The sequence below is a fragment of the Neophocaena asiaeorientalis genome, unplaced genomic scaffold, assembly GCF_003031525.2.
Source record: "Neophocaena asiaeorientalis asiaeorientalis breed wild unplaced genomic scaffold, Neophocaena_asiaeorientalis_V1.1 scaffold654, whole genome shotgun sequence".
Lineage (NCBI taxonomy): Eukaryota > Metazoa > Chordata > Mammalia > Artiodactyla > Phocoenidae > Neophocaena > Neophocaena asiaeorientalis.
Window position 1 is genome coordinate 617,677 of NW_020175495.1, and position 11,035 is coordinate 628,711.

Here is an 11,035-nt window from a genome sequence, read left to right on the forward strand (position 1 = left end):
AATCCTTTCTTATATTAAAAAAACAGCCAAGGAAGTAAAATGTTTGTTAGCATAAAAATTAATCATCATTTCTTGTGAATATCTCTGAAGCTCCAGCATTTTCTTTTTTTTAATTATTTTATTTTATTTTATTTATTTTGGGCTGCATTGGGTCTTTGTTGCTGCTGCGCGGGCTTTCTCTAGTTGTGGCGAGCGGGGGCCACTCTTCGTTGCGGCACGCGGACTTCCCATTGCGGTGGCTTCTCTTGTTACGGAGCATGGGCTCTAGGCGCGTGGGCTTCAATAGTTGTGGCGCGCGGGCTCAGTAGTTGTGGCTCACGGGCTCTAGAGTGCAGGCTCAGTAGTTGTGGCGCACAGGCTTAGTTGCTCTGCAGCATGTGGGATCTTCCCGGACCAGGGCTCAAACCCGTGTCCCCTGCATTGGCAGGTGGATTCTTAACCACTGCACCACCAGGGAAGCCCTCCAGCATTTTCTAATGCAAATAAATGTTCTCCAGTTGGCAGCTTTAAAATTGATCGCTTAGTTGTTTTCAAGTCAAATGCATTTTAACATCTTTTTTCCCCTTTGATTATCATTCCTTTTCTTTCTAAACATTTAGTAAATGAAATCGGTTTACTACTTCTGGGTCGTCCTAAAGAAAATTATTTTTATTAATGTACATAACAAGGATTCCTTTTAAATACAAAAGTTTCAGTTACACTACTGTTTCATATAACAGGAACTGATTTGTTTTTCCATTATGTATTTTCTTTCCACTCTAGGCCTTTTCTCAAACAACAGAGAATGTATTTTGTATTTGCTCAAATGCTGTCTTCTGTATCCACATGGTTGGCCATAGTTCTTCTAATATTTATCAGCCTTTTCCCTGAGATTCTCCTGATAGTATTAAAGAATGTAAGAAGAAGAAGTGCCAGGGTAAGAACTAAGTTTATATTACCACCTGATTTTTGGAAGGGGCTTCAATATCTGCCGTGAACTAAAAACTTTATTTAGAGAATTGCATTAGTTACAGCATGTTAAACCCCTCCTTACAGGTTCATCACTTAATTTCCTCTTCTGCATAAAAAGTATAGTAAAAAACTTCGTTATCCAATGCAGGTGGTAAGTAGATTCCTTAATAGTGTTCTATGTGACCTTTAGCAATCCATATGGAGTATCTCATATGCTCCATATGGAATTTTAAACAGAAAAAAATGATTTTTTTTAATTTAACCTAGAATTTTCACACTGGGAATTTCCACACCAACATTCCAGCTTTGACCTTAGAGATTTCCCCATGGGTTGTTTGCAGATTTTTTTTAGTTGATAATCCCAATTTGCCTCTTTCAAACCTTTCCCCTTCCTTTAATTATAGTGCTGCTTAATCTCTGTGTTGCTTCTAGCCCTGTCTGTCCAGCAGTATATTTGAACCAAAGAGAATTCCTTGGATGTGGTTTCTACATCCTTCCCCTCTTGAACACACTTGTAAAAATTCAAGATTGTTTTATGAGTGTGTTTTTATTTTTGCTGCTTATACGGTAAATTTTTTGCGGGAATGAGAAGTTATTACCCTCTGTCAGCCTAATCGCTTGGCCCTGCATTGTCTGATATCTTTTGAGCCTTTCTGAAAAAGCCTTTAAACTGAAAGGGATAGATTAGCCTTGAAAATATAACTTCTGGCAAATTTTGACCAACATGTTAATTAAATATGTCATATTCCTACCAACACTAGCTCATTTTGCCAAACAAAACCCTGTTTCGATCATATTGACACCAGTTAGATCTTGTAGCCCCTCCAAGGCAATATTTTCAAGAAGTTAGACTAAGCTATATCTACCTGATCTGTTTCATTAAATTTGCCAACCATTTTAGCCACAAAACTGGCTTGCCTTGATTTTTTTTTTTTTCCTATTGATTGATTCCAGTGGTTGGCATCATGCAGAATAGGGAACTAAAATGATTATAGTGGGAAAATCTTCAGTGATTAGATGTATAAGAGAGGAGCTTCAGCCCCACTCAAAAGCAGTAGATTATCAGTGGCATAAGCCACATTGATTCTTGCTATACACGGCCCAATCACTATATAGTTAGGTGGTCAGAACTGGCCTTAACTCCCTGCTTCTGCATGCCTTATGGGTGGAACTGCACACAGTAACGTTAACCTAAGACTGGCTTAATCTCTCTCTAATCCTTCCGGTAGACCCCCTACTAACTCCCTCCAGCCTGATGTTTAGTCTTAGAATGGAAAAGTGGCATTTACTTGTCTGATTATACCTTTAATACCAGTTGAACAGGGATAAAACAGGTTCCTCCCAGAATGGCTCAAGTGGCAATTTGCATGAAGCCAAACAGAAAATGTCACAGTAAGAAATCTTTTGGTGCCTTGTTGTAATAGAGATTTGTCTAGGAAGGATCTCCTTATTTGGGAGTACACTTTGAGGAGTTCCTCGATGTTTTTCTTATTTGGGGTAATGGAGCTCATGCTAAATAATGGCTCACACCCAGCTTCATGCTGTAAAGATGAGACAAAAATCTCAGAAATCAAAACCTTCAAACATATCATCTTATCCTCTTCCTTAAGCCCTTTAAAAAAAAAATTAGACACTGGCTGGAGGTGACTTTTTTCTTTTTTGGTACGCGGGCCTCTCACTGTTGTGGCCTCTCCCGTTGCGGAGCACAGGCTCTGGACGCGCAGGCTCAGCGGCCATGGCTCATGGGCCCAGCCGTTCCGCGGCATGTGGGATCTTCCCGGACCGGGGCACGAACCCGTGTCCCCTGCATCGGCAGGCGGACTGTCAACCACTGCGCCACCAGGGGAGCCCTAGAGGTGACTTTTATATAAACTAAATGGCTACTAAATATTTTAAATGTTTTTATATAAGTTAAATGGAGAGATGCTACAAGGTAGTCACAGATAAAGACTTAGAACATTTTCTTTCCACGCAAACAGCAGATTCCAAACTTCTGTTGAACGAAAGCATGGAGTTCTGGGACTGCGGCCCTTTTTACTTAGCAGTGTAGAATGTTTCCAGGGTTTAGCATGAGATTTGTTTGCCATGGATTATGTCCATGATAGGAGGAATTCCAGTGTCTGTACTGTAGCTTGGCATGCTGATATGCTAGAACAACCAGGAGAATTTCCATAATCACCTTCATTCGTTCACTCATTCATTCATTTATTCCTATCGTCATTGAACCAGTGAACATGTGTTGAACCACCTACTGATGAACATCTCTCTTTACATCCAGAGTCTGAAAGGCTAAATGGTTTTTCAGACTCTATGGGATTGTGAGACTTGCAGATGAGACAAAACATTGTGGGCACTCAGCAGCACTGCCTTTTTTTTTTTCTTTTTTCTTTTTTTCCCCTTGTGAGAAAATGCAAGAGCAAAGTAGTGCATATGAATGCATAAAGGCCAACTGAAACATGGCAGCTATGACTACTCTGATAAGTCACATCTATTTACACAAGGCTCTAGTTGGCCACATCAAAGAGGCAGAGGCCACTTCAAAAATAAAGGAGAAAAGAGTATTTTAATGACCAACAGTCTGGCATCCTGGGTGACTTCCTACTTTGTTCAATATCCCTTGCTAAGACATCGGCCTCATTGTAAAGAAACGCAAAGGACTCTTTTACACCGGGTCAGCCTCATACCTGACAGAATCCCTAATGGGGTAAAGTGTGTGTCCCGAGCTAGAGGTAGAAGATCCCCCTGACTTCATCCAGTAAGCTAGGGATCCTTTGCATGTAGAGCCAGAAATGCCTGTGGTAAGTAGACTGCCAGTGCTATCCTCCTGTGAGTCTTGGCAGCTGCTTTAAGAAGGGAACTCAGCAGTGGGTAGAGAAAATGTCTATGGCATTTGAGAAAGATGCTAAACCATTTACATTTAACAATTATAGAAGCAGCCTTCTGTTGAATTCTATTCAGTTCAGCACACATTGCCCGAGGGTCGACTGTAAGCTAGCTGCTGTACTAGGTGTTAATCATTCAGAGAAGAATCAGATGTAGCTCCCTCTCACAAGGAGCTCTCACTCTAGTTGAGTTATAAAGGGGACTTATTTGGAACACTTCTGTAAGCAGGTATAAACAGAACAGTAGATTCAATACTATGGCTTGTAACACAGCTGGGCTATTTCAAGGTCCAAGTCACTACCTCCAGAAGCCTCCACCACAGCTGAGTTCTGTCATGATATTAGCATTAGAAAGAATTCTCTCTTCGAAAATAGGTTCCCCCACTCATTTAACTCAGGGGTAAATATTTTCAGACCCTTATTTTCAGCAATGTAGTTAATTCTTGAGCTAGAGTCCCATCATTAAGGATCATAGGTCTTTTCTTTAGCTTATAAACTGACAAAGCCTCATCGCCACGCTGCTGACAAGTATATGATGAAACTATCATGGAGCACTGAACAGTGGTACAGCAGATAACACTTTAAAGGAAATTTAAAGTTTAGGATTTTGGTATTTCAAAAAGCTGTGTCCCCTCTTAAGCATATTTCTTGGGCTGTCTCTTAATCAGTGGAATACACCTGGACCTTCTGGCCAACTGGTAAATACCAGTTCCCATTTCCAGCGGAGGAATTTTCCACATATCTTTATGTAAAGTTTTCCCGTGTAAACCACCATGATCTAAAGGAGGCTTGACTTTGCCTAGTAGACATGGAAACACTATAATCTAATGAGAATGGACCCAGCAACATGGCCATACCTTGCATGTGAGGTTTGCACAAACAAGAGGAAACATTCCATTACTCAGGGAGCTCTTTCAGAGTGGAAGACAGGAAAAGGAAGAATGTCAGGTGTCTGAGCAAAATTCCCAGAGAAAGCACTTTGGAGAATACAATTTATCCTTATAATAACAATGGTGACAATGATGATTACTGTTGCAATCCTGACAGTGTCACATAGAACCAAGAATTCTAAGGGTAACAGTCCTGTCATCTAAATTAGACAAATATAAAGTTGAATCCTAACATCGTGGCTGTTGAGGGGAACCTTTATGCATTGGCCTCTTTGACAAACTGCTACTTGAGCCAGTCAAAGCTCTCTAGATGACTGCAAAGGAATGTGGAAATTTCATACTGTTTTAGTTATCTCCCATCCTTCTCACCCTCCCCCAACCAGTTGCTAGCTGTATCCGTTTTTTTATTGCTTTAATCTTTCCATGCTCTCTGCTGCCTTCTGTACTTTCATATTTCTTTTGTTTTCCTTTATAAAGTAACCTATTAACCCCTAAAATGTCTACTTCTTAGAAATACTTCTATCTCTGACCGTTGGGAACAAGGTTTTGAGCACACCAAAATGTGTTTCAGTTACAGTCTTAAATAGATGGGCTTGTATTTTAAACACAGGGTGGGTGATTTGGTATCATGTTAATCTTGTTGCAAGGTTTTTGCCCACAAAATAGAAGACAGAGCAATTTAAAATTTTTTTTCTCAGAAACGAAATATTTATTTCTCTAGCTTTATCAATTGGTAATTTGCATGTTACCAACATGTCACCAACTGTATTTAAGGTAAAATGTGAACAGGAAAAAATGTAGTTATGTTAAAATATATATGAATAAATAAAAATATTTGCCTTTATAAGTATAAATGTTTATTAGACTCTGTTAGATATATGTGTTACTTTAGCTGGTTTCTTTTTGTAAGCGTATCTCCATTAGCTGCTAAGGAGATAATATGGGTAATCTTGATTAGCAGAATCATTAAGCTCATCTGCATAGTTGACCACTCATCTTCTGTTTTGCTTGAGCAATACCAAAACCAAGTCTATAAATTAGCCTATAGCTTCAGGCACAGAAGAAGAAAAAATAAAACTAGCCTCTTAGGTTTTCTGATTAAACTGTAAGTTATCGATTTTTACTTTTTCTAAGTGTTTTAAAGGAAAAATTCATAGCTCTTCAGCCAACGCTTTTAAAGAGTCTCTATAGGAGAAAAGGGGGAAACTGATCAAATTATGTTAGAATAAAGGAAGTTAAAGATTGGTTCAGAGGTGAACGGCACTGAAGTGTGGTTTCGCCAACAGTTTTTCCATTATGTTAGTTTTGATTAGGTTTTTAACCTGGAACTGCCCAAGGGCAGTCAGTCCCTTCATATTCCATCTGTGCAATTGGATAGGGGAGACAGTTACTTCAGTATAGACTGGTGATGGACCCTCAGCCTAGCTCTCTGACCAGTGGATTTTGAACAGTGTAAGCTACTGAGTTAATGATTAGAGATGAGCTTTATTTCAATGAGAAACATATTTTTAAATTACTTGATTCAAAATAGTCAGTTTTCCCATTAAGAAAAAAAAATTTTAATTGCTATACAGAGAAATAGTAGTTTGCTCATATAATAGACTATTCCTAACTCTAACTCTACTTTTACTTCAGAAAGTAACGTCTTCAAAACTAACGTCATTTCAACTTCGAATTCTCAAGGTTTCTTTTTAAATGTCTTACATTTCAGAGAATATTTACTTTTTTTTTTCTTTTTGGTTTCTGCATTTCTCTTTTTTCTACTGCAATTTTCCACCTTTTGTGCAATTGTGAACAAGGTAACGAAACGCCTCCCTTCCTCAGGAACATCTACTATCTTCATGCTTTCTCAAACTTCCAGCAATCACAGTTTCTCTTGGAGTGAATAAGGTGATTTCCTTTCTTAATGTACCAACTTGCTTGCATTCTCATTTGCTTGACATCATTTTCTGATTCTTTATGAAAAATTCTCATGACTCATCTTTACATCTTCTATTGATACTTAAGAATATTTTGTCATTTTCCTTTAATCATTTGTTCACCTTCTCAAATTGTCACACTGGAGAGAAAGTGATTTTCAAAAACTTGGACTGTAGGTCTGTAGTCCCATTGGTTCCTGGTGGCAGTAGAAGCCACAGTGTGTTACAGCTAGTCTGTTCACTAAGACAGGAATGTTTTGCACAAATTTCTCTTTGTTCAGTACACTCGCAGTACCGGCACAACTCTCAGAGGTGTTCACCAAAAGGATGGTAAGGTTTACTAATCGAACCATATTGACTTCATCAACCGCATAACTTAACCAGTGTCATTTCAAAAACCCAAGTTTGCCACGTACTACTAATGTCTGTATTCTTCTACCATGAAAACAATTCAACTGGAGTTGGAGACTTTCTTAGGTCTTTAAATGTATTCATTTAAATGTTACGCATTTGCTGTAGTGTAATCATTTGTACTTTTGGCCAGAGGAGTAGTCTGTAGGAAATTATTTTTTTCTTCCTACATTTTTATAACCAGGTGGGTTAACCAATCTTCAAATGCTTTAAGTATCTTTACCTCACTATTACAGAGAAATCTGAGCTGTAAAAAGGCATCTGACTCATTATCCACCAGACCTTCAGTCAGACCTCTTCTTTTACGAGCATTCTCAGACGAATCTAATATATTGTAACAGGTACCTAGTGTTAAACAAGCGGGCTGGCTTTAAAGAAACAGATTAACAGCATTATAAAGAAAAAATGAAAATATCACTCTCTAAATTTTCTCTGCTGTTGGTGTGGTGAACTTTATACTATTCTTTGCAAAAATATAAAGATGCATTACTTGGAATATGGAGGAATACATATTTTAAATTTGCTAAGCCCCCAAATAAAATTTTAGGCATTTTCCAGAACTGAAGGGCAATACAGTATATTTAATTTATAAGGGGCATGTTGTCATGACATCATGTGAAAATGCATGTTAATACTGATTAGGAAATATAATTTTGATTTTAAAAGATGATTTGGAAAAATTGAAAATAAATATTCCAAAATTGCATCTGTATAATATCAAGTCAGTTTTAGCACTGCATGTTCTTTTGGGAATTATGTGAAAATAATTCAATGTGTTTGTACTTCCATGTGCTGTGTCTGTGTTTCCAGGTATATATTTAATGTCCTTGTAAATGTCTGATCCCCAAGTATATGTTAATGAACCAATCTACTGTAATCACTTTTTGTACTGTCAAGTTTTATTCCAGCTAAATGTTTCAACTTTCAGAGGTAAAACCTTTCCTAGCCATTCAGGGGGATGCTAGCCTAATCATATAGAATGCTTGATAATTTTTCCAAAAGTGAGTGAATTAATTTTATAACATTGTTTCATTTACACCCCCAAAAAAAAAGATTTGGAGGGAATTGATATGCCATGGGAGAAATCCTTGAACTCAGAATGACTCCTCTACGAGTACTCTGTTTCCCACTGCAGGGACCTCTGTCACCCTAGACCTTTAAAGGTCTTTTATCCATCCATGGGAATGTAGAATAATTCATGAATGAGGTTTACAAGCTTGTCAGCTTGGAAACAACTCTATATGGCTTAGGGCAGGGCTGTCTTTCATGCCCACATAAAAATGAATGATCATCATGAATGACAGTTGCAGGTCAGTTTGCTGTGATGCTAACAACTGTGAGTCCACCTCATAGGCCCATGTTTTCATCATCTGTCAACTTCCCTACCCTCCAGCAAAGAATAAAAATTGAGCTAATGGATTGAATCCATTGGTTCTTCTATCTCCTACTGTTCATCACAGTCTGCATCTGCAGTGTTATTTTGGAAGCCAATTCATTTTGTCTCAGTCTACATACATCCTTTTACCCATTTGGAGTGACTCACCTGCTTATGTTGTCCCTCAGTAATGAATCTGCTTCCCAGTAGCCTTCAAAGTCTTTGACTGTTTTGTTCCAGATAGCCTTGTCCTAAGCTGTGTGATGCATCTTAGCTATACTGTTTCCAGTGAATTTTGTATCCCCCTGGATTGCTTGCCTTAGCTTGGTCTGTGGTTTGGGAGACTAGGCTGGGTAGCAGACACTGCTACTGCTTTTGGTCTCTCCAGGGCCTTAACTCCTACAATGCCTAACATAACTGAGGAAATTTTTTTCAAAAAACGATTGTTTTATTTTTAATGTAGTTATTTCTTCTAGGAATATATTTTCATGTGACATTATTTCTTCTCCAAGGAAAATATTTGGCAATTAGTTTAGCCACCGAGTTTGTCCCTTGGTTGATAAGGGAACTGCCTGACTCCTTTTATAAGTTCTCGATGTGAATGGCAACCTTATTTTGGTTAGGGTCACCCTGACCCTGCTACCTGAAGAAATAATATGAGAAAATGGAACATCAAAAGGAATGGAAGGTATTCTAAAGAACTTCTAGTCCAAGTATGGCAAGGAAGGTGCACCTAAAGGGGGAGAAAATAGTACACCCCTTAAGGCCCTCCACTACTCAGGTTTTAAAAAGTTGGATTTTTGAGTGGAGAATCAAGGGTCAGGTTGACTCCCTTGACGTAGGACTTCCACTTCTCCACATACCTGATTTATACTCACTGATCAGTTGCCCTATCATGCCCCATCCTGATCATAGCATGTGATAGTGTTTAGAGGACAAAGAAGAATCTACAGATTTCTTAGGGAGATTTCTGTGGTTTCCTTTCTAAAAAGATGATGAATAAGAAAAACAGGAGTCAGTTGACTCATAGATACATGATCTACCAAAAAGAAAATTAACTTCAATATTACAGAGAGGAAACATGTTTCCTTAAGTAAAGGAAAAGTACTTTCATAACAGTCTTTCAAAACAATGTATCTTCAGACTTTGTGATAATTAACAACCAAAAAGCAGTTGATGCATTCATTCGACATGTCCTGAGCATCTGCTGTGCGCCAGACACTGGGCTAGGTGCTAGAGATAGAAAGTTAAATAAAATGTCCCTGTTTTCATGTCCCTTCTGTCCCTCACAGACTAGAAGGGATCTTAGTGAGCTAAGCCTCTGCTGTCCTAGTGGTAAAAGTTCTTAAAAGAACCCTGGAGCAATCCAAAAGCAAAGAGCAAGTCTGAATCTATTCAGCTGACAAATGAATAAAGGATTCAAAATTGGTTATTGTGTCACTTTTTTTTTCCCTGCATGTGAATAAAACTTGGCAGCTTTGTTAAAACAATTGTTTTATTCTCATAACAAAATTTACTACTTGATTTATTTTTGAAAATGCTGAACAGGTGGTTTTACATTATTATTAAGATAAAACTTTTAACTCTGTGTATTTTAAATCTTTCAGAATCCGAATCTTGAACTGCCTATGTTATTGTCCTACAAGCATATTGACAGTGGTTACAGCTAAAAGAAAGCATGAAGAAGCAACTACAAAAAGTTATCATCTCAGGATACTTGATATGCAACAAACTAAACCACTATCTTATGTCTAAGGTTCAGAGTAAATGTCCACTAAGATACCAAATGACTCTCTTAAGCATTTACAGTTATTGTAAGTAGCCGTTATGGCCAAAGCTCTAAGTTACGAATTATATGAAGGTTGAAAGCAAGAATATTTAGGATTTCTGGCTTTAGATAGAATAAAATAACTACCAAATGGGTGCTCTTTTAACCCATGAACTCTGAATGGATTTAAATACAATAGTATAAAGTAGAAGTCATGCAATGGGAATGAATAGATTTTGCTAATATTACTTTTTTTGCCTGGCAGAAGAAATAGGCAATTTAGATCACATTTCTTGTTCCTGCTGAATGATAATGTTAAATTATTTTTTTCAACATATGAAAGGAATACTTGAAAATATAAGAGGACTAAATCAGTGCATCAGATAGTAGTTAATCCTTTCTGTTCGCCCACGTGCTAATTTTGTCTTGATAGAATATCCTTGCCAACAAATAACTTGAAAGGTGGAAAGAATGTTAACGCTGGGTATTTTTGCAAAAATCAAAAGAAATTATTTATTTTTGTTCTTCTGGATTACACTTAATGAGTGTAAGGCTACTAGATTTGAAAAGAAAGCATTTCCAATCGGTAGCTCCTCAAAATAGTTAAGATATAATAGATTTTTCCAATATTAGTTTTACTGGGATCTGAGGCAAGATGGGCAGAACCACAGTTACATAAAAATAAAGGCCATTCTGAACATCAGTCTTTTATCATTTTTTTTGTGGAGAGGAAGGAAGAATAGCTTAATTTCAAACTGTTAATGGTTTTTATTTGAAAGAGGTTGCATCTGTGCATATATGCAGCACTTTTTTTTTTTTTTTAACTTGCCGATTTGGGA

General features: G+C 37.7%; 1 protein-coding gene across 1 annotated transcript in view; it reads left to right on the forward strand.

Annotated features, from left to right (window-relative positions):
• The window catches only part of ATP11C (ATPase phospholipid transporting 11C (ATP11C blood group)), an 88,074-nt gene extending 77,046 nt beyond the window's left edge, over positions 1-11,028 (forward strand). Inside the window, exons 27-28 of the mRNA XM_024768935.1 lie at positions 763-916; positions 10,036-11,028. Of these exons, the coding sequence (XP_024624703.1) occupies positions 763-916; positions 10,036-10,098 (217 nt within the window). The 3' untranslated portion in view covers positions 10,099-11,028. The remainder of the gene's footprint in view (positions 1-762; positions 917-10,035) is intronic.
• The last annotated feature ends 7 nt before the right edge of the window (positions 11,029-11,035 follow it).